Source organism: Hyperolius riggenbachi, chromosome 5, assembly GCF_040937935.1.
Source record: "Hyperolius riggenbachi isolate aHypRig1 chromosome 5, aHypRig1.pri, whole genome shotgun sequence".
Lineage (NCBI taxonomy): Eukaryota > Metazoa > Chordata > Amphibia > Anura > Hyperoliidae > Hyperolius > Hyperolius riggenbachi.
In genome coordinates, this window is record NC_090650.1 from 447,581,760 (window position 1) to 447,606,014 (window position 24,255).

The window sequence follows — 24,255 nt, forward strand, 5'->3', positions numbered from 1 at the left end:
ACAGCAAGGCAGAGCACGAGAGTAGCAAAGGCACAGCAAATCATACAATGAGAAGATAAGGAAAATAACAAACGCTAACTAAACGCGAACACCGCACTCATTCGCAACAGCGAACGCGTTTACAGCGTGGTCTCCGCGTGTTAAGCACAACAGAGACAAGCACGCCTAACTAACCACCGACAGACAAACACGAAACAGAGGACGCAAGTGCTTGCTTAACGGTTACCTCACCGAGCCTGCAGCAAGCGTTCGTAGCAGACAAGACAGATACACGAAAACAGGAATAAGTGAGGGATACGATCCACTGCTCTTTCCGCCAGAACGAGTGCGATCCAAGTAAGGCAACAGAGCTAGCAAGATCCACTGCTCTTTCCGCCAGAGCAAGTGCGATCCAAGTATAGCAAGAAAGCGTAGCAGGATCCACTGCTCTTTACTCCAGAGCGAGTGTGATCCAAGTATAGAAACAGAGCGAGCTGGATCCACTGCTCTTTCCGCCAGAGCAAGTGCGATCCAAGTATAGCAAGAAAGCTTAGCAGGATCCACTGCTCTTTCCGCCAGAGCGAGTGTGATCCAAGTACAGCAAGAGAAACAGATGAACAGAAGGGCCTACCAGTAACAACCGCTGCTCTGGTTAGCACCCCACAGACAGACAGAACAGGCAATACAAATAATACAATCCTGACTGCTCTAGCAAGGGTGCCTAGTGCAGTCCCAGAAATTACTCTAAGCTAATCTTTAAACAATAAGCATGGCTGACACTCCAGGAGTGTTTCACAGGACAAACCCTTATGACCAGCAAAGGATTGTGGGTGATCCCAACCTTTATACTGCCAGCAGCTAGATGATTTGCATAACCAATGTATGCAAATCCCTCAGCAGCAGAGCAGGTCTGGAACTTGCAAGACAAAGCCAGGTCTCTTATCCAGAGACCTGCATCCCTCAGACACAAGGAATGGTCAAACAGCTGGCTGCCTGTGCAGCCAGCTGAGCGGATCATTAAAATAGCCCTGCAGCATGTCTGTGTATCATGTATGATTTGTCCCTCTGTTCGCCCTTAGACAATCATTTGAGACCAGAGAGACTGTGACGTCTGTGTAGCTCTGGAGTCTTGGTGGGTAGAGGAAGGTTTATGTGTTGTCTTCTCTCTCTATATATATACACAGGCAGCTACAACATGACTCATATCAACTACGAGGTCAACCAGAAGGTGGCCAAGTTTATTGAGCGGAGAGACGGTGGCATCCCCAGCAACCCGCGGGATATCCTTGTGTCTGATGGGGCCACGCAGGCCATTCTGGTGAGTGTGTGATGGGGTCCTGATAACTCTTCTCTCGGCCCTCTCGGAGGTGGTATATATGGGTGCCGAGGCATTGCAGATGACCTGCCTGCCCTGCACTAAGGTTCTGAGGCTGCACAACTCACTGCTGGCCTCCGGAAATACAGTAAACCTTGGATTAGGAGTTACTTGGTGAAATTCTAGTAAATCAACCCCTAAATGTACATGAACCTAGCAGCGGTGTCATTCAAAGAGTGGGCCTGCCCAGCAAAATCTTGGATAAGGTCCCCTCTACTTTATTAATAAAAAAGGTAATATATATATATATATATATATATATATATATATATATATATATATATATATATATATATATATATATATATATATATATATATATATATATATATATGGCCCTAGGTGCCTTACAAAACAGGCTACACCCAGTCGGGGGCGGTGCTACACACAATTGATGTCAGTCAGTGCTATATAAATACATAATAATAATAATAATATGGTAGGACATTAGACTATGACTATGGTAGGATTAGATTGTGAGCTCCTCTGAGGACAGTCAGTGACATGACTATGTACTCTGTAATGTGCTCGCTGCAGAAGATGTCAGTGCTATATAAATACATAATAATAATTGTAGGATAGGACATTAGACTATGACTATGGTAGGATTAGAGTGTGAGCTCCTCTGAGGACAGTCAGTGACATGACTATGTACTCTGTACAGTGCTGCAGAAGATATCAGTGCTATATAAATACATAATAATAATATGGTAGGACATTAGACTATGCCTATGGTAGGATTAGAGTGTGAGCTCCTCTGAGGACAGTCAGTGACATGACTATGTACTCTGTAATGTGCTGCAGGAGATGTCAGTGCTATATAAATACATAATAATAATATGGTAGGACATTAGACTATGACTATGGTAGGATTAGAGTGTGAGCTCCTCTGAGGACAGTCAGTGACATGACTATGTACTCTGTAATGTGCTGCAGAAGATGTCAGTGCTATATAAATACATAATAATAATATGGTAGGACATTAGACTATGACTATGGTAGGATTAGATTGTGAGCTCCTCTGAGGACAGTCAGTGACATGACTATGTACTCTGTAATGTGCTCGCTGCAGAAGATGTCAGTGCTATATAAATACATAATAATAATTGTAGGATAGGACATTAGACTATGACTATGGTAGGATTAGAGTGTGAGCTCCTCTGAGGACAGTCAGTGACATGACTATGTACTCTGTACAGTGCTGCAGGAGATGTCAGTGCTATATAAATACATAATAATAATATGGTAGGACATTAGGCTATGACTATGGTAGGGGTTAGAGTGTGAGCTCCTCTGAGGACAGTCAGTGACATGACTATGTACTCTGTAATGTGCTGCAGAAGATGTCAGTGCTATATAAATACATAATAATAATATGGTAGGACAGTAGACTATGACTATGGTAGGATTATATTGTGAGCTCCTCTGAGGACAGTGAGTGACATGACTATGTACTCTGTAATGTGCTGCAGGAGATGTCAGTGCTATATAAATACATAATAATAATATGGTAGGACATTAGACTATGACTATGGTAGGATTAGACTGTGAGCTCCTCTGAGGACAGTCAGTGACATGACTATGTACTCTGTAATGTGCTGCAGAAGATGTCAGTGCTATATAAATACATAATAATAATATGGTAGGACATTAGACTATGACTATGGTAGGATTAGAGTGTGAGCTCCTCTGAGGACAGTCAGTGACATGACTATGTACTCTGTACAGTGCTGCAGAAGATATCAGTGCTATATAAATACATAATAATAATATGGTAGGACATTAGACTATGCCTATGGTAGGATTAGAGTGTGAGCTCCTCTGAGGACAGTCAGTGACATGACTATGTACTCTGTAATGTGCTGCAGGAGATGTCAGTGCTATATAAATACATAATAATAATATGGTAGGACATTAGACTATGACTATGGTAGGATTAGAGTGTGAGCTCCTCTGAGGACAGTCAGTGACATGACTATGTACTCTGTAATGTGCTGCAGAAGATGTCAGTGCTATATAAATACATAATAATAATATGGTAGGACATTAGACTATGACTATGGTAGGATTAGATTGTGAGCTCCTCTGAGGACAGTCAGTGACTGTAATGTGCTGCAGAAGATGTCAGGATTAGACTGTGAGCTCCTCTGAGGACAGTCAGTGACATGACTATGTACTCTGTAATGTGCTGCAGAAGATGTCAGTGCTATATAAATACATAATAATAATATGGTAGGACATTAGACTATGCCTATGGTAGGATTAGAGTGTGAGATCCTCTGAGGACAGTCAGTGACATGACTATGTACTCTGTAATGTGATGCAGAAGATGTCAGTGCTATATAAATACATAATTATAATAATATGGTAGGACATTAGACTATGACTATGGTAGGATTAGAGTGTGAGCTCCTCTGAGGACAGTCAGTGACATGACTATGTACTCTGTAATGTGCTGCAGGAGATGTCAGTGCTATATAAATACATAATAATAATATGGTAGGACATTAGACTATGACTATGGTAGGATTAGAGTGTGAGCTCCTCTGAGGACAGTCAGTGACATGACTATGTACTCTATAATGTGCTGCAGGAGATATCAGTGCTATATAAATATATAATAATATGGTAGGACATTAGACTATGACTATGGTAGGAGTAGATTGTGAACTTTTTGGGGCTATCCGACCGGATTTGGATTCCAGATAGCTGGGCCCAAATCCGGATAGCTATCCGGATATCCGCAGATATCTGCCATGTGAAAACACGTGCAAAGTGCAAACACGTGCAAAGTGCCACGTGCAAACACGTGCAAAGTGCAAAGTTCCACGTGCAAGCACGTGCAAAGTGCCACGTGCAAACACGTGCAAAGTGCCATGTGCAAACACGTGCAAAGTGCCATGTGCAAAGTGCCAAGTGCAAAGTGCCAAGTGCCAAGTGCAAACATGTGCAAAGTGCCACATGCAAACATGTGCAAAGTGCCACGTGCAAACACATGCAAAGTGCCAGGGGAAAATGCCACATGCAAGTGCAAAGTTCCACGTGCAAAGTGAAAACTCGTGCAAAGTGCACAGTTCCACGTGCAAACACGTGCAAAGTGCCAAGTGCCCTGTGCAAAGTGCCAAGTGCAAAGTGCCACGTGCAAACACGTGCAAAGTGCCACGTGCAAAGTGCCATGTGCAAAGTGCCATGTGCAAACACGTGCAAAGTGCAAAGTGTCACGTGCAAAGTGCAAAAACGTGCAAAGTGAAACGTGCAAACACGTGCAAAGTGCAAAGTGCCATGTGCAAAGTGCCACGTGCAAAGTGCAAAATGCCATGTGCAAACACGTGCAAAATGCAAAGTGCCACGTGCAAAGTGCCACGTGCAAACACGTGCAAAGTGTAAAGTTCCACGTGCAAAGTGAAAACACGTGCAAAGTGCAACGTTCCACGTGCAAACATGTGCAAAGTGCAACGTTCCACTTGCAAAGTGCCAAGTGCAAAGTGCCACGTGCAAAGTGCAAAGTGCCACGTGCAAAGTGCAAACTCGTGCAAAGTGCAAACTCGTGCAGTGCCATGTGCAAAGTGCCACGTGCAAACACTTGCAAAGTGCAAAGTGCCATGTGCAAAGTGAAAACACGTGCAAAGTGCCATGTGCAAAGTGCCACGTGCAAACACGTGCAAGGTGCAAAGTACCATGTGCAAACACGTGCAAAGTGCCACATGCAAACATGTGCAAAGTGCCATGTGCAAAGTGCCACGTGCCACTTTGCATGTGGCACTTTGCACCTTGCACGTGGCACTTTGCATTTGCACGTTTTTGCACTTTGCATATGGCACTTTGCACTTGGCACTTTGCACATGGCAGTTTGCACGTGCCATGTGCAAAGTGCCACGTGCAAAGTGCAAAATGCCATGTGCAAACACGTGCAAAATGCAAAGTGCCACGTGCAAAGTGCAAAGTTCCACGTGCAAAGTGCAAAGTTCCACGTGCAAAGTGAAAACACGTGCAAAGTGCAAAGTTCCACGTGCAAACATGTGCAAAATGTAACGTTCCACATGCAAAGTGCCAAGTGCCATGTGCAAAGTGAAAACACGTGCAAAGTGCAAAGTGCCATGTGCAAAGTGCAAAGTGCCATGTCCAAACACGTGCAAAGTACCATGTGCAAAAATGTGCAAAGTGGAAAGTGCCACGTGCAAACACGTGCAATTTGCCACGTGCCACTTTGCATGTGGCACTTTGCACGTGACACTTTGCACGTTTTTGCACTTTGCACGTGGCACTTTGCACGTGGCACTTTGCACATGGCACTTTGCACGTGTTTGCACATGGCACTTTGCACTTTGCACCTGTTTGCACGTGACACTTTGCACTTTGCACATGGCACTCTGCACATGTTTGCACGTGGCACTTTGCATGTAGCACTTTGCACGTGGCACTTTCCATGTGTTTGCATGTGACACTTTGCACTTTGCATGTATTTGCACGTGGCACTGTGCACTTGGCACTTTGCATGTGGCACTTTGCACGTGTTTGCACGTGACACTATGCACTTGGCACTTTGCACATGGCACTTTGCAAGTGCACATGTTTGTACATGGCACTTTGCACTTTGCACCTGTTTGCACATGGCACTTTGCACGTGTTTGCACATGGCACTTTTCACTTTGCGCATGTTTGCACATGGCACTTTGCACCTGTTTGCACATGGCACTTTGCACCTGTTTGCACGTGGCACTTTGCACGTGTTTGCACGTAGCACTTGGCACTTTGCACATGGCACTTTGCACGTGGCACTTTGCACGTGTTTGCACGTGGCACTTTGCATTTTGCACGTGGCTCCGTGGCCACAGAGCTGTGTGTAGATGTGATGTCACATTCCTGTCTCCTCCCCGCAGAGCTGTGTGTAGATGTGATGTCACATATATGTCTCCTCCCCACAAAGCTGTGTGTAGATGTGATGTCACATATCTGTCACCTTCCCACAGGGCTGTGTTTGTAGATGTGATGTCACATATCTGTCTCCTTCCCTGCAGAGCTATTTGTAGATGTGATGTCACATATCTGTCTCTTCCCCCGCAGAGCTGTGTAGATGTGATGTCACATATGTGTCTCCTCCCCTGCAGAGCTATTTGTAGATGTGATGTCACATATCTTTCTCTTCCCCCGCAGAGCTGTGTAGATGTGATGTCACATATGTGTCTCCTCCTCCACAGAGCTGTGTGTAGATGTGATGTCACATATCTGTCTCCTGCCCCGCAGAGCTGTGTGTAGATGTGATGTCACATATCTGTCCCCTCCCCCGCGGAGCTGTGTGTAGATGTGATGTCACATATCTGTGTCCTCCCTGCAGAGCTGTGTGTAGATGTGATGTCACATATTTGTCTCCTCCCCCGCAGAGCTGTGTGTAAATGTGATGTCACATGTCTGTCTCCTCCTCCACGGAGCTGTGTGTAGATGTGATGTCACATATCTGTCTCCTCCCCCGCGGAGCTGTGTGTAGATGTGATGTCACATATCTGTCTCCTCCCCCGCGGAGCTGTGTGTAGATGTGATGTCACATATATGTCCCCTCCCCCGCAGAGCTGTGTGTAGATGTGATGTCACATATCTGTCTCCTCCCCCACAGAGCTGTGTGTAGATGTGATGTCACATATCTGTATCCTCCCCGACAGAGCTGTGTGTAGCTGTGATGTCACATATCTGTCTCCTCCCCCTCTTAGCTGTGTGTAGATGTGGTGTCACATATCTGTCTTCTCTCCTGCGGAGCTGTGTATAAATGTGATGTCACATATCTGACTCCTCCCCCGCAGATCTGTGTGTAGCTGTAATGTTACATATCTGTCTCCTCCCCCGCGGAGCTGTGTGTAGATGTAATGTCACATATCTGTCTCCTCCCCTGCGGAGCTGTGTGTAGCTGTGATGTCACATATCTGTCTCCTCCCCCACAGAGCTGTGTGTAGATGTAATGTCACATATCTGACTCCTCCCCCGCGGAGCTGTGTGTAGATGTAATGTCACATATCTGTCTCCTCCCCCGCAGGCAGTATTAGCGATGGCGGTGAACAATGAGGGTACACTGAGGACGGGGATCATGGTTTCTGTGCCGTATCACCCTCTCTATGCGGACACCATAAGGCTGAACGAGGCTGTGAAGGTGGAATATCTGCTGGACGAGGAGCATGGCTGGGCGGTGAATGTGGACAATATTCGGGAATCCCTCTATGCTGCCAGGAAACACTGTGACCCCAGGGTGCTGTGTGTTATCAACCCCGGGAACCCCACAGGTACCCTATTATCACACAACAGATCTTCTCTATCACTGATTTACCAGGTACCGGATGATGGAAATCTGGGACTGAGTCCCCATTTTTCTGCATCCAGGTTTGAGCTGGAGATCGCCCCCTAGTGTTCGGAGTAACTTGTAGTGTGAACTAATACAGATCTGATTGTAGCTTCTGCTGTACCGTTCTTAAAGTGTGACTCCGACACAGAGAGGGTGCTGTTTAGTGATCAGTGAGCTTGGGGTGAAATGTAATAGTTTATATTTATGTGTTCATCTTCCAGCTGTTCATTATTTGTTGTCTCATTCACACTGGGGCGATTAGTGGGCGTGGCCATTTACCGCTAATAGTCGAATTGCCCGCGATCGCTAGCGTTTTTAAAAGTGCTAGTGTAATGAAAAGTATATGGAAGTGATCTCACTGCCGCGATTGCTGGCGATTTGCGGTGAAAGCAAACACGATGCATGCATTGCTTTTTTTGTGATTTTTTTTTTTAGCGATCGCGATTGCAATGTTAAAAAAGCACTAATCGTGATCGCTCAAAAATTGTGAAAATGTACAGCAAAAAATACAGGTTAACTGCGAAAAAATCGCAGCTACAAAACGTTAGCCCTAATTGCTCGCGTTTTGTGATCCCTAGTGTGAATGGGCCATAACTCTCGCTGCTCCTTCAATAACTCCTTCTGCATGAGAAATGTCCCTGATCTCATCTGAGTGTGTTTACACATCCGCCTTGTAAGGAGGGCTTTATTTCACACGACATGCTCAGCAATGCTTATATTCTGCTGATATTGGTGTAACGCTGCAGCTCCAAACTCTGGGGAGGGTTATTTGTGCAGGAGAGAAGCCAGTGAAGAAGAGAGGGTGCATACTGCAGTGTACCTCTGTGTGCTACTGTGGTGAGGACACGCCCCCACAGCACAGCCTATAGTGGAGGGATCACTGGGTCCGTCAGTGAAGAGATGGAGGAGAGGAGGGGCTGCATGCTGCAGTGTACCTCTGTGTGCTACTATAGAGAGGAAACGCCCCCCACAGCACAGCCTATAGTGGAGGGATCACTGGGTCCGTCAGTGAAGAGATGGAGGAGAGGAGGGGCTGTATGCTGCAGTGTACCTCTGTGTGCTACTATAGTGAGGACACGCCCCCACAGCACAGCCTATAGTGGAGGGATCACTGGGTCCGTCAGTGAAGAGATGGAGGAGAGGAGGGGCTGCATGCTGCAGTGTACCTCTGTGTGCTACTATAGTGAGGACACGCCCCCCACAGCACAGCCTATAGTGGAGGGATCACTGGGTCCGTCACTGAAGAGATGGAGGAGAGGAGGGGCTGCATGCTGCAGTGTACCTCTGTGTGCTACTATAGGGAGGACACGCCCCCACAGCACAGCCTTCAGTGAAGGGATCACTGGGTCCGTCAGTGAAGAGATGGAGGAGAGGAGGGGCTGTATGCTACTATAGGGAGGACACACCCCCACAGCACAGACCTCAGTGGCGGGATCACCAGATCCGTCAGTGAAGAGATGGAGGAGAGGAGGGGCTGTATGCTGCAGTGTACCTCTGTGTGCTACTATAGTGAGGACACGCCCCCACAGCACAGCCTACAGTGCAGGGATCACTGGGTCCGTCAGTGAAGAGATGGAGGAAAGGAGGGGCTGCATACTGCAGTGTACCTCTGTGTGCTACTATAGTGAGGACACGCCCCCACAGCACAGCCTACAGTGCAGGGATCACCAGGTCCACACCCCTACTGAGAGGTGATGGATTAAGGTGAAATGAGGCCCAAAGCAAGATAGCAACCTTGGTTCTACTGCCGATGGCCACCTGCCTTTCTTGGTAGGTGGGGCTATCATCAGCTAGGCCTCTGGTGTTTCTACGGGCCCTAGGCACCTGCCTGGGTTTCCTTGTGGAGGATCCGGCGCTGCTGCTGAGGACATTACAAGGGTACCTCCCTCTGTCTGAGTATACATATATCTTGCATGCGGGGGATTCAGTGCTAGCGAGACTCCGCCTCTGTCTGTAGTATCAGTTGTGGGTGGAGGCGGAGCAAGGCCTCAGATGATTGTGTATGTTATATTGTTATATATGTCTTCCCTGTACTCACAGGACACGTACTGAGCAGAGACAGCATGGAGGAGATCATCCGACTTGCTGCCCAGGAGAAACTCCTGCTCTTCGCTGATGAGGTGATATTATCATTATTATCATTATTATTATTCATTGATTTTTTTAAGTTGCATTTTAACCCGGATCTCTGTAGAGAGAAAACACACTCACCTCTCAAGGAAGGCACCTGCTGCTCCTGAGTCTCTTCTCAGCAGCTGTATCAGTCTTGTCTTCCTGTCTGTCCCCTCCTCAGTAATCAGCATTATGGGAAGGAAGGAGGAGTGGCTTGTACATGCCCCACCCTCTTTCCGCTGACTGAAGGTGCCAGGACATGTGATTGGAGGACAAGGTGCCAGAATAGTAAAGAGAGGACTCCACAAAGCAGGTCCTTTTCTTACTCATTATCACCTGCACTACTTCACTGACTGGTAGCAAACTGTGACACACCAATCTGTCAGTGTCTCCTAGAAACCCTGTGAAATGGCTGTATTGTCCAGGATACCGGAGCTGAGCAATACTTTTAAAAAAGCAGGATTAACAGGCATGTATTAGGTGCAATCTTCATGCCCTTCTCTCACCCTTCATTCTCTCCCCTCCTCTCTCCTCTCCCGCAGGTCTATCAGGACAATGTCTTCTCTCACCCTTCATTCTCTCCCCTTCTCTCTCCTCTCCCGCAGGTCTATCAGGACAATGTCTTCCCTCACCCTTCATTCTCTCACCCCTTCTCTCTCCTCTCCCGCAGGTCTATCAGGACAATGTCTTCTCTCACCCTTCATTCTCTCCCCTTCTCTCTCCTCTCCCGCAGGTCTATCAGGACAATGTCTTCTCTCACCCTTCATTCTCTCCCCTTCTCTCTCCTCTCCCGCAGGTCTATCAGGACAATGTCTTCTCTCACCCTTCATTCTCTCACCCCTTCTCTCTCCTCTCCCGCAGGTCTATCAGGACAATGTCTTCTCTCACCCTTCATTCTCTCCCCTCCTCTCTCCTCTCCTGCAGGTCTATCAGGACAATGTCTTCTCTCACCCTTCATTCTCTCCCCTTCTCTCTCCTCTCCCGCAGGTCTATCAGGACAATGTCTTCTCTCATCCTTCATTCTCTCCCCTTCTCTCTCCTCTCCCACAGGTCTATCAGGACAATGTCTTCTCTCACCCTTCATTCTCTCCCCTCCTCTCTCCTCTCCCACAGGTCTATCAGGACAATGTCTTCTCTCATCCTTCATTCTCTCCCCTTCTCTCTCCTCTCCCACAGGTCTATCAGGACAATGTCTTCTCTCACCCTTCATTCTCTCCCCTCCTCTCTCCTCTCCCACAGGTCTATCAGGACAATGTCTTCTCTCACCCTTCATTCTCTCACCCCTCCTCTCTCCTCTCCTGCAGGTCTATCAGGACAATGTCTTCTCTCACCCTTCATTCTCTCACCCCTCCTCTCCCCTCTCCCGCAGGTCTATCAGGACAATGTCTTCTCTCACCCTTCATTCTCTCCCCTTCTCTCTCCTCTCCCGCAGGTCTATCAGGACAATGTCTTCTCTCACCCTTCATTCTCTCACCCCTTCTCCCTCCTCTCCTGCAGGTCTATCAGGACAATGTCTTCTCTCACCCTTCATTCTCTCCCCTTCTCTCTCCTCTCCCGCAGGTCTATCAGGACAATGTCTTCTCTCACCCTTCATTCTCTCACCCCTCCTCTCCCCTCTCCCGCAGGTCTATCAGGACAATGTCTTCTCTCACCCTTCATTCTCTCCCCCCTCCTCTCTCCTCTCCCGCAGGTCTATCAGGACAATGTCTTCTCTCACCCTTCATTCTCTCCCCCCTCCTCTCTCCTCTCCCGCAGGTCTATCAGGACAATGTCTTCTCTCATCCTTCATTCTCTCACCCCTCCTCTCCTCTCTCGCTGGTCTATCAGGACAATGTTTTCTCTCACCCTTCATTCTCTCACCCCTTCTCTCTCCTCTCCCGCAGGTCTATCAGGACAATGTCTTCTCTCACCCTTCATTCTCTCACCCCTTCTCTCCCCTCTCCCGCAGGTCTATCAGGACAATGTCTTCTCTCACCCTTCATTCTCTCCCCCCTCCTCTCTCCTCTCCCGCAGGTCTATCAGGACAATGTCTTCTCTCATCCTTCATTCTCTCACCCCTCCTCTCCTCTCTCGCTGGTCTATCAGGACAATGTCTTCTCTCATGCTTCATTCTCTCACCCCTTCTCTCTCCTCTCCTGCAGGTCTATCAGGACAATGTTTTCTCTCACCCTTCATTCTCTCACCCCTCCTCTCACCTCTCCCGCAGGTCTATCAGGACAATGTCTTCTCTCACCCTTCATTCTCTCACCCCTCCTCTCTCCTCTCCTGCAGGTCTATCAGGACAATGTCTTCTCTCACCCTTCATTCTCTCACCCCTTCTCTCTCCTCTCCCGCAGGTCTATCAGGACAATGTCTTCTCTCACCCTTCATTCTCTCACCCCTCCTCTCCCCTCTCTCGCAGGTCTATCAGGACAATGTCTTCTCTCACCCTTCATTCTCTCACCCCTCCTCTCTCCTCTCCTGCAGGTCTATCAGGACAATGTCTTCTCTCACCCTTCATTCTCTCACCCCTCCTCTCCCCTCTCTCGCAGGTCTATGAGGACAATGTCTTCTCTCACCCTTCATTCTCTCTCCTTCTCTCTCCTCTCCTGCAGGTCTATCAGGACAATGTCTTCTCTCACCCTTCATTCTCTCACCCCTCCTCTCTCCTCTCTCGCAGGTCTATCAGGACAATGTCTTCTCTCACCCTTCATTCTCTCACCCCTCCTCTCCCCTCTCTCGCAGGTCTATGAGGACAATGTCTTCTCTCACCCTTCATTCTCTCTCCTTCTCTCTCCTCTCCTGCAGGTCTATCAGGACAATGTCTTCTCTCACCCTTCATTCTCTCACCCCTCCTCTCTCCTCTCCTGCAGGTCTATCAGGACAATGTCTTCTCTCATCCTTCATTCTCTCCCCTCCTCTCTCCTCTCCCACAGGTCTATCAGGACAATGTCTTCTCTCACCCTTCATTCTCTCACCCCTTCTCTCTCCTCTCCCACAGGTCTATCAGGACAATGTCTTCTCTCATGCTTCATTCTCTCACCCCTTCTCTCTCCTCTCCCACAGGTCTATCAGGACAATGTCTTCTCTCACCCTTCATTCTCTCACCCCTTCTCTCTCCTCTCCTGCAGGTCTATCAGGACAATGTCTTCTCTCACCCTTCATTCTCTCACCCCTCCTCTCTCCTCTCCTGCAGGTCTATCAGGACAATGTCTTCTCTCACCCTTCATTCTCTCACCCCTTCTCTCTCCTCTCCCGCAGGTCTATCAGGACAATGTCTTCTCTCATCCTTCATTCTCTCACCCCTCCTCTCTCCTCTCCCGCAGGTCTATGAGGACAATGTCTTCTCTCACCCTTCATTCTCTCTCCTTCTCTCTCCTCTCCTGCAGGTCTATCAGGACAATGTCTTCTCTCACCCTTCATTCTCTCACCCCTCCTCTCTCCTCCCCCGCAGGTCTATCAGGACAATGTCTTCTCTCACCCTTCATTCTCTCACCCCTCCTCTCTCCTCTCCTGCAGGTCTATCAGGACAATGTCTTCTCTCACCCTTCATTCTCTCACCCCTTCTCTCTCCTCTCCCGCAGGTCTATCAGGACAATGTCTTCTCTCACCCTTCATTCTCTCACCCCTCCTCTCTCCTCTCCCGCAGGTCTATGAGGACAATGTCTTCTCTCACCCTTCATTCTCTCTCCTTCTCTCTCCTCTCCTGCAGGTCTATCAGGACAATGTCTTCTCTCACCCTTCATTCTCTCACCCCTCCTCTCTCCTCTCCCGCAGGTCTATCAGGACAATGTCTTCTCTCACCCTTCATTCTCTCACCCCTCCTTTCCCCTCTCCCGCAGGTCTATCAGGACAATGTCTTCTCTCACCCTTCATTCTCTCACCCCTTCTCTCTCCTCTCCCGCAGGTCTATCAGGACAATGTCTTCTCTCACCCTTCATTCTCTCACCCCTCCTCTCTCCTCTCCCGCAGGTCTATGAGGACAATGTCTTCTCTCACCCTTCATTCTCTCTCCTTCTCTCTCCTCTCCTGCAGGTCTATCAGGACAATGTCTTCTCTCACCCTTCATTCTCTCACCCCTCCTCTCTCCTCTCCCGCAGGTCTATCAGGACAATGTCTTCTCTCACCCTTCATTCTCTCACCCCTCCTTTCCCCTCTCCCGCAGGTCTATCAGGACAATGTCTTCTCTCACCCTTCATTCTCTCACCCCTTCTCTCTCCTCTCCCGCAGGTCTATCAGGACAATGTCTTCTCTCACCCTTCATTCTCTCACCCCTTCTCTCTCCTCTCCCGCAGGTCTATCAGGACAATGTCTTCTCTCACCCTTCATTCTCTCTCCCCTTCTCTCTCCTCTCCTGCAGGTCTATCAGGACAATGTCTTCTCTCACCCTTCATTCTCTCACCCCTCCTCTCTCCTCTCCCGCAGGTCTATCAGGACAATGTCTTCTCTCACCCTTCATTCTCTCACCCCTCCTTTCCCCTCTCCCGCAGGTCTATCAGGACAATGTCTTCTCTCACCCTTCATTCTCTCTCCCCTTCTCTCTCCTCTCCTGCAGGTCTATCAGGACAATGTCTTCTCTCACCCTTCATTCTCTCTCCTTCTCTCCCCTCTCCCGCAGGTCTATCAGGACAATGTCTTCTCTCACCCTTCATTCTCTCACCCCTTCTCTCTCCTCTCCCGCAGGTCTATCAGGACAATGTCTTCTCTCACCCTTCATTCTCTCACCCCTTCTCTCTCCTCTCCTGCAGGTCTATCAGGACAATGTCTTCTCTCACCCTTCATTCTCTCACCCCTCCTCTCTCCTCTCCTGCAGGTCTATCAGGACAATGTCTTCTCTCACCCTTCATTCTCTCACCCCTTCTCTCTCCTCTCCCGCAGGTCTATCAGGACAATGTCTTCTCTCATCCTTCATTCTCTCACCCCTCCTCTCTCCTCTCCCGCAGGTCTATCAGGACAATGTCTTCTCTCACCCTTCATTCTCTCACCCCTCCTCTCTCCTCTCCCGCAGGTCTATCAGGACAATGTCTTCTCTCACCCTTCATTCTCTCTCCCCTTCTCTCTCCTCTCCTGCAGGTCTATCAGGACAATGTCTTCTCTCACCCTTCATTCTCTCACCCCTCCTCTCTCCTCTCCCGCAGGTCTATCAGGACAATGTCTTCTCTCACCCTTCATTCTCTCACCCCTTCTCTCCCCTCTCCTGCAGGTCTATCAGGACAATGTCTTCTCTAACCCTTCATTCTCTCACCCCTTCTCTCCCCTCTCCCGCAGGTCTATCAGGACAATGTCTTCTCTCACCCTTCATTCTCTCTCCCCTTCTCTCTCCTCTCCCACAGGTCTATCAGGACAATGTCTTCCCTCACCCTTCATTCTCTCACCCCTTCTCTCTCCTCTCCCACAGGTCTATCAGGACAATGTCTTCTCTCACCCTTCATTCTCTCTCCTTCTCTCTCCTCTCCTGCAGGTCTATCAGGACAATGTCTTCTCTCACCCTTCATTCTCTCACCCCTTCTCTCTCCTCTCCCGCAGGTCTATCAGGACAATGTCTTCTCTCATCCTTCATTCTCTCACCCCTCCTCTCTCCTCTCCCGCAGGTCTATGAGGACAATGTCTTCTCTCACCCTTCATTCTCTCTCCTTCTCTCTCCTCTCCCGCAGGTCTATCAGGACAATGTCTTCTCTCACCCTTCATTCTCTCACCCTCCTCTCTCCTCTCCCACAGGTCTATCAGGACAATGTCTTCTCTCACCCTTCATTCTCTCCCCTTCTCTCTCCTCTCCCGCAGGTCTATCAGGACAATGTCTTCTCTCACCCTTCATTCTCTCCCCTTCTCTCTCCTCTCCCACAGGTCTATCAGGACAATGTCTTCTCTCACCCTTCATTCTCTCACCCCTCCTCTCTCCTCTCCCGCAGGTCTATCAGGACAATGTCTTCTCTCACCCTTCATTCTCTCTCCCCTTCTCTCTCCTCTCCTGCAGGTCTATCAGGACAATGTCTTCTCTCACCCTTCATTCTCTCTCCCCTTCTATCTCCTCTCCTGCAGGTCTATCAGGACAATGTCTTCTCTCACCCTTCATTCTCTCACCCCTCCTCTCTCCTCTCCTGCAGGTCTATCAGGACAATGTCTTCTCTCACCCTTCATTCTCTCACCCCTCCTCTCTCCTCTCCCGCAGGTCTATCAGGACAATGTCTTCTCTCACCCTTCATTCTCTCCCCTCCTCTCTCCTCTCCCACAGGTCTATCAGGACAATGTCTTCTCTCACCCTTCATTCTCTCACCCCTCCTCTCCCCTCTCCCGCAGGTCTATCAGGACAATGTCTTCTCTCACCCTTCATTCTCTCACCCCTTCTCTCTCCTCTCCTGCAGGTCTATCAGGACAATGTCTTCTCTCACCCTTCATTCTCTCACCCCTCCTCTCTCCTCTCCTGCAGGTCTATCAGGACAATGTCTTCTCTCACCCTTCATTCTCTCACCCCTCCTCTCCCCTCTCCCGCAGGTCTATCAGGACAATGTCTTCTCTCACCCTGAATTCTCTCACCCCTTCTCTCTCCTCTCCCACAGGTCTATGAGGACAATGTCTTCCCTCATCCTTCATTCTCTCACCCCTCCTCTCTCCTCTCCCACAGGTCTATCAGGACAATGTCTTCTCTCACCCTTCATTCTCTCACCCCTCCTCTCCGATCTCCCGCAGGTCTATCAGGACAATGTCTTCTCTCATGCTTCATTCTCTCACCCCTCCTCTCCCCTCTCCCGCAGGTCTATCAGGACAATGTCTTCTCTCACCCTTCATTCTCTCTCCCCTTCTCTCTCCTCTCCCACAGGTCTATCAGGACAATGTCTTCTCTCACCCTTCATTCTCTCACCCCTCCTCTCCCCTCTCCCGCAGGTCTATCAGGACAATGTCTTCTCTCACCCTTCATTCTCTCTCCCCTTCTCTCTCCTCTCCTGCAGGTCTATCAGGACAATGTCTTCTCTCACCCTTCATTCTCTCACCCCTCCTCTCTCCTCTCCTGCAGGTCTATCAGGACAATGTCTTCTCTCACCCTTCATTCTCTCACCCCTCCTCTCTCCTCTCCTGCAGGTCTATCAGGACAATGTCTTCTCTCACCCTTCATTCTCTCACCCCTCCTCTCCCCTCTCCCGCAGGTCTATCAGGACAATGTCTTCTCTCACCCTTCATTCTCTCTCCCCTCCTCTCTCCTCTCCTGCAGGTCTATCAGGACAATGTCTTCTCTCACCCTTCATTCTCTCACCCCTCCTCTCTCCTCTCCTGCAGGTCTATCAGGACAATGTCTTCTCTCACCCTTCATTCTCTCACCCCTCCTCTCTCCTCTCCTGCAGGTCTATCAGGACAATGTCTTCTCTCACCCTTCATTCTCTCACCCCTCCTCTCCCCTCTCCCGCAGGTCTATCAGGACAATGTCTTCTCTCACCCTTCATTCTCTCACCCCTTCTCTCTCCTCTCCTGCAGGTCTATCAGGACAATGTCTTCTCTCACCCTTCATTCTCTCACCCCTCCTCTCTCCTCTCCTGCAGGTCTATGAGGACAATGTCTTCTCTCACCCTTCATTCTCTCTCCCCTTCTCTCTCCTCTCCTGCAGGTCTATCAGGACAATGTCTTCTCTCACCCTTCATTCTCTCACCCCTCCTCTCTCCTCTCCTGCAGGTCTATCAGGACAATGTCTTCTCTCACCCTTCATTCTCTCACCCCTTCTCTCTCCTCTCCTGCAGGTCTATCAGGACAATGTCTTCTCTCACCCTTCATTCTCTCACCCCTCCTCTCTCCTCTCCTGCAGGTCTATCAGGACAATGTCTTCTCTCACCCTTCATTCTCTCACCCCTCCTCTCTCCTCTCCTGCAGGTCTATCAGGACAATGTCTTCTCTCACCCTTCATTCTCTCACCCCTTCTCTCTCCTCTCCTGCAGGTCTATCAGGACAATGTCTTCTCTCACCCTTCATTCTCTCACCCCTCCTCTCTCCTCTCCTGCAGGTCTATCAGGACAATGTCTTCTCTCACCCTTCATTCTCTCACCCCTTCTCTCTCCTCTCCTGCAGGTCTATCAGGACAATGTCTTCTCTCACCCTTCATTCTCTCACCCCTTCTCTCTCCTCTCCTGCAGGTCTATCAGGACAATGTCTTCTCTCACCCTTCATTCTCTCACCCCTTCTCTCTCCTCTCCTGCAGGTCTATCAGGACAATGTCTTCTCTCACCCTTCATTCTCTCACCCCTCCTCTCTCCTCCCCCGCAGGTCTATCAGGACAATGTCTTCTCTCACCCTTCATTCTCTCACCCCTTCTCTCTCCTCTCCTGCAGGTCTATCAGGACAATGTCTTCTCTCACCCTTCATTCTCTCACCCCTCCTCTCTCCTCTCCTGCAGGTCTATCAGGACAATGTCTTCTCTCACCCTTCATTCTCTCACCCCTCCTCTCTCCTCTCCTGCAGGTCTATCAGGACAATGTCTTCTCTCACCCTTCATTCTCTCTCCCCTTCTCTCTCCTCTCCTGCAGGTCTATCAGGACAATGTCTTCTCTCACCCTTCATTCTCTCACCCCTTCTCTCTCCTCTCCCGCAGGTCTATCAGGACAATGTCTTCTCTCACCCTTCATTCTCTCACCCCTTCTCTCTCCTCTCCCGCAGGTCTATCAGGACAATGTCTTCTCTCACCCTTCATTCTCTCACCCCTCCTCTCTCCTCTCCCGCAGGTCTATCAGGACAATGTCTTCTCTCACCCTTCATTCTCTCACCCCTCCTCTCCCCTCTCCCGCAGGTCTATCAGGACAATGTCTTCTCTCACCCTTCATTCTCTCACCCCTTCTCTCTCCTCTCCCGCAGGTCTATCAGGACAATGTCTTCTCTCACCCTTCATTCTCTCACCCCTCCTCTCTCCTCTCCTGCAGGTCTATCAGGACAATGTCTTCTCTCACCCTTCATTCTCTCACCCCTCCTCTCTCCTCTCCTGCAGGTCTATCAGGACAATGTCTTCTCTCTCACCCTTCATTCTCTCTCCCCTTCTCTCTCCTCTCCTGCAGGTCTATCAGGACAATGTCTTCTCTCACCCTTCATTCTCTCTCCCCTTCTCTCTCCTCTCCTGCAGGTCTATCAGGACAATGTCTTCTCTCACCCTTCATTCTCTCACCCCTCCTCTCTCCTCTCCTGCAGGTCTATCAGGACAATGTCTTCTCTCACCCTTCATTCTCTCACCCCTTCTCTCTCCTCTCCCGCAGGTCTATCAGGACAATGTCTTCTCTCACCCTTCATTCTCTCACCCCTTCTCTTTGCTCTCCCGCAGGTCTATCAGGACAATGTCTTCTCTCACCCTTCATTCTCTCTCCCCTTCTCTCTCCTCTCCTGCAGGTCTATCAGGACAATGTCTTCTCTCACCCTTCATTCTCTCACCCCTTCTCTCTCCTCTCCCGCAGGTCTATCAGGACAATGTCTTCTCTCACCCTTCATTCTCTCACCCCTCCTCTCACCTCTCCCGCAGGTCTATCAGGACAATGTCTTCTCTCACCCTTCATTCTCTCACCCCTTCTCTCTCCTCTCCCACAGGTCTATCAGGACAATGTCTTCTCTCACCCTTCATTCTCTCACCCCTCCTCTCACCTCTCCCGCAGGTCTATCAGGACAATGTCTTCTCTCACCCTTCATTCTCTCACCCCTTCTCTCTCCTCTCCCACAGGTCTATGAGGACAATGTCTTCTCTCACCCTTCATTCTCTCACGCCTTCTCTCTCCTTTCCTGCAGGTCTATGAGGACAATGTCTTCTCTCACCCTTCATTCTCTCACCCCTCCTCTCCCCTCTCCCGCAAGTCTATCAGGACAATGTCTTCCCTCACCCTTCATTCTCTCTCCCCTCCTCTCACCTCTCCCGCAGGTCTATCAGGACAATGTCTTCTCTCACCCTTCATTCTCTCACCCCTTCTCTCTCCTCTCCCACAGGTCTATGAGGACAATGTCTTCTCTCACCCTTCATTCTCTCACGCCTTCTCTCTCCTTTCCTGCAGGTCTATGAGGACAATGTCTTCTCTCACCCTTCATTCTCTCACCCCTCCTCTCCCCTCTCCCGCAGGTCTATCAGGAGAATGTCTTCTCTCACCCTTCATTCTCTCACCCCTCCTCTCTCCTCTCCCGCAGGTCTATCAGGACAATGTCTTCTCTCACCCTTCATTCTCTCTCCCCTTCTCCCTCCTCTCCTGCAGGTCTATCAGGACAATGTCTTCTCTCACCCTTCATTCTCTCACCCCTCCTCTCACCTCTCCCGCAGGTCTATCAGGAGAATGTCTTCTCTCACCCTTCATTCTCTCACCCCTTCTCTCTCCTCTCCCACAGGTCTATGAGGACAATGTCTTCTCTCACCCTTCATTCTCTCACGCCTTCTCTCTCCTTTCCTGCAGGTCTATGAGGACAATGTCTTCTCTCACCCTTCATTCTCTCACCCCTCCTCTCCCCTCTCCCGCAGGTCTATCAGGAGAATGTCTTCTCTCACCCTTCATTCTCTCACCCCTCCTCTCTCCTCTCCCGCAGGTCTATCAGGACAATGTCTTCTCTCACCCTTCATTCTCTCTCCCCTTCTCCCTCCTCTCCCGCAGGTCTATCAGGACAATGTCTTCTCTCACCCTTCATTCTCTCACCCCTTCTCTCTCCTCTCCCACAGGTCTATGAGGACAATGTCTTCTCTCACCCTTCATTCTCTCACGCCTTCTCTCTCCTTTCCTGCAGGTCTATGAGGACAATGTCTTCTCTCACCCTTCATTCTCTCACCCCTCCTCTCCCCTCTCCCGCAAGTCTATCAGGACAATGTCTTCCCTCACCCTTCATTCTCTCTCCCCTCCTCTCACCTCTCCCGCAGGTCTATCAGGACAATGTCTTCTCTCACCCTTCATTCTCTCACCCCTTCTCTCTCCTCTCCCACAGGTCTATGAGGACAATGTCTTCTCTCACCCTTCATTCTCTCACGCCTTCTCTCTCCTTTCCTGCAGGTCTATGAGGACAATGTCTTCTCTCACCCTTCATTCTCTCACCCCTCCTCTCCCCTCTCCCGCAGGTCTATCAGGACAATGTCTTCTCTCACCCTTCATTCTCTCACCCCTTCTCTCTCCTCTCCTGCAGGTCTATCAGGACAATGTCTTCTCTCACCCTTCATTCTCTCTCCCCTTCTCCCTCCTCTCCTGCAGGTCTATCAGGACAATGTCTTCTCTCACCCTTCATTCTCTCCCCTTCTCTCTCCTCTCCCGCAGGTCTATCTGGACAATGTCTTCTCTCACCCTTCATTCTCTCACCCCTTCTCTCTCCTCTCCCGCAGGTCTATCAGGACAATGTCTTCCCTCACCCTTCATTCTCTCACCCCTTCTCTCTCCTCTCCTGCAGGTCTATCAGGACAATGTCTTCCCTCACCCTTCATTCTCTCACCCCTTCTCTCCCCTCTCCCGCAGGTCTATCAGGACAATGTCTTCTCTCACCCTTCATTCTCTCACCCCTTCTCTCTCCTCTCCTGCAGGTCTATCAGGACAATGTCTTCTCTCACCCTTCATTCTCTCTCCCCTTCTCCCTCCTCTCCTGCAGGTCTATCAGGACAATGTCTTCTCTCACCCTTCATTCTCTCACCCCTTCTCTCTCCTCTCCCGCAGGTCTATCAGGACAATGTCTTCTCTCACCCTTCATTCTCTCCCCTTCTCTCTCCTCTCCCGCAGGTCTATCTGGACAATGTCTTCTCTCACCCTTCATTCTCTCACCCCTTCTCTCTCCTCTCCCGCAGGTCTATCAGGACAATGTCTTCCCTCACCCTTCATTCTCTCTCCCCTTCTCTCTCCTCTCCTGCAGGTCTATCAGGACAATGTCTTCTCTCACCCTTCATTCTCTCACGCCTTCTCTCTCCTCTCCCGCAGGTCTGTGAGGACAATGTCTTCTCTCACCCTTCATTCTCTCACCCTTCAATCTCTCACCCCTTCTCTCTCCTCTCCCGCAGGTCTATCAGGAAAATGTCTTCTCTCACCCTTCATTCTCTCACCCCTTCTCTCTCCTCTCCTGCAGGTCTATCAGGACAATGTCTTCTCTCATGCTTCATTCTCTCACCCCTTCTCTCTCCTTTTCCGCAGGTCTATCAGGACAATGTCTTCTCTCACTCTTCATTCTCTCACGCCTTCTCTCTCCTCTCTCGCAGGTCTATCAGGACAATGTCTTCTCTCATCCTTCATTCTCTCCCCTCCTCTCTCCTCTCCTGCAGGTCTATCAGGACAATGTCTTCTCTCACCCTTCATTCTCTCACCCCTCCTCTCTCCTCTCCCGCAGGTCTATCAGGACAATGTCTTCTCTCACCCTTCATTCTCTCACCCCTTCTCTATCCTCTCCCGCAGGTCTATCAGGACAATGTCTTCTCTCACCCTTCATTCTCTCTCCCCTTCTCTCGCCTCTCCCGCAGGTCTATCAGGACAATGTCTTCTCTCACCCTTCATTCTCTCACCCCTTCTCTCTCCTCTCCCGCAGGTCTATCAGGACAATGTCTTCTCTCACCCTTCATTCTCTCACCCCTTCTCTCTCCTCTCCCGCAGGTCTATCAGGACAGTGTCTTCCTCTCACCCTTCATTCTCTCACCCATTCTCTCTCCTCTCCTGCAGGTCTATCAGGGCAATGTCTTCTCTCACCCTTCATTCTCTCTCCCCTTCTCTCTCCTCTCCTGCAGGTCTATCCGGACAATGTCTTCTCTCATGCTTCATTCTCTCACCCCTTCTCTCTCCTCTCCTGCAGGTCTATCAGGACAATGTCTTCTCTCACCCTTCATTCTCTCACCCCTTCTCTCTCCTCTCCTGCAGGTCTATCAGGACAATGTCTTCTCTCACCCTTCATTCTCTCTCCCCTTCTCTCTCCTCTCCCGCAGGTCTGTGAGGACAATGTCTTCTCTCACCCTTCATTCTCTCACCCCTTCTCTCCCCTCTCCCGCAGGTCTATCAGGACAATGTCTTCTCTCACCCTTCATTCTCTCACCCCTCCTCTCTCCTCTCCTGCAGGTCTATCAGGGCAATGTCTTCTCTCACCCTTCATTCTCTCACCCCTCCTCTCTCCTCTCCCGCAGGTCTATGAGGACAATGTCTTCTCTCACCCTTCATTCTCTCACCCCTCCTCTCTCCTCTCCCGCAGGTCTATCAGGACAATGTCTTCTCTCACCCTTCATTCTCTCACCCCTCCTCTCTCCTCTCCCGCAGGTCTATCAGGACAATGTCTTCTCTCACCCTTCATTCTCTCACCTCTTCTCTCTCCTCTCCTGCAGGTCTATCAGGGCAATGTCTTCTCTCACCCTTCATTCTCTCACCCCTCCTCTCTCCTCTCCTGCAGGTCTATCAGGGCAATGTCTTCTCTCACCCTTCATTCTCTCACCCCTTCTCTCTCCTCTCCTGCAGGTCTATCAGGACAATGTCTTCTCTCACCCTTCATTCTCTCACCCCTTCTCTCTCCTCTCCTGCAGGTCTATCAGGACAATGTCTTCTCTCACCCTTCATTCTCTCTCCCCTTCTCTCTCCTCTCCCGCAGGTCTATCAGGACAATGTCTTCTCTAACCCTTCATTCTCTCACCCCTCCTCTCTCCTCTCCCGCAGGTCTATCAGGACAATGTCTTCTCTCACCCTTCATTCTCTCACCCCTCCTCTCTCCTCTCCCGCAGGTCTATCAGGACAATGTCTTCTCTCACCCTTCATTCTCTCACCCCTCCTCTCTCCTCTCCTGCAGGTCTATCAGGACAATGTCTTCTCTCATGCTTCATTCTCTCTCCCCTTCTCTCTCCTCTCCTGCAGGTCTATCAGGACAATGTCTTCTCTCACCCTTCATTCTCTCACCTCTTCTCTCTCCTCTCCTGCAGGTCTATCAGGACAATGTCTTCTCTCACCCTTCATTCTCTCACCCCTTCTCTCTCCTCTCCTGCAGGTCTATCAGGACAATGTCTTCTCTCACCCTTCATTCTCTCACCTCTTCTCTCTCCTCTCCTGCAGGTCTATCAGGACAATGTCTTCTCTCACCCTTCATTCTCTCACCCCTTCTCTCTCCTCTCCCGCAGGTCTATCAGGACAATGTCTTCTCTCATCCTTCATTCTCTCACCCCTCCTCTCTCCTCTCCTGCAGGTCTATCAGGACAATGTCTTCTCTCACCCTTCATTCTCTCACCCCTTCTCTCTCCTTTCCTGCAGGTCTATCAGGACAATGTCTTCTCTCACCCTTCATTCTCTCACCCCTCCTCTCCCCTCTCCCTCAGGTCTATCAGGACAATGTCTTCTCTCATCCTTCATTCTCTCACCCCTCCTCTCCCCTCTCCTGCAGGTCTATCAGGACAATGTCTTCTCTCACCCTTCATTCTCTCTCCCCTTCTCTCTCCTCTCCCGCAGGTCTATCAGGACAATGTCTTCTCTAACCCTTCATTCTCTCACCCCTCCTCTCTCCTCTCCCGCAGGTCTATCAGGACAATGTCTTCTCTCACCCTTCATTCTCTCACCCCTCC

General features: G+C 49.8%; 1 protein-coding gene across 1 annotated transcript in view; it reads left to right on the top strand.

Moving 5' to 3' along the window:
* Nucleotides 1-24,255, top strand: part of LOC137519279 (alanine aminotransferase 2-like) — a 76,001-nt gene that overhangs the window by 33,445 nt on the left and 18,301 nt on the right. The window contains exons 5-7 of the mRNA XM_068238197.1: nucleotides 1,164-1,297; nucleotides 7,380-7,623; nucleotides 9,723-9,802. Of these exons, the coding sequence (XP_068094298.1) occupies nucleotides 1,164-1,297; nucleotides 7,380-7,623; nucleotides 9,723-9,802 (458 nt within the window). The remainder of the gene's footprint in view (nucleotides 1-1,163; nucleotides 1,298-7,379; nucleotides 7,624-9,722; nucleotides 9,803-24,255) is intronic.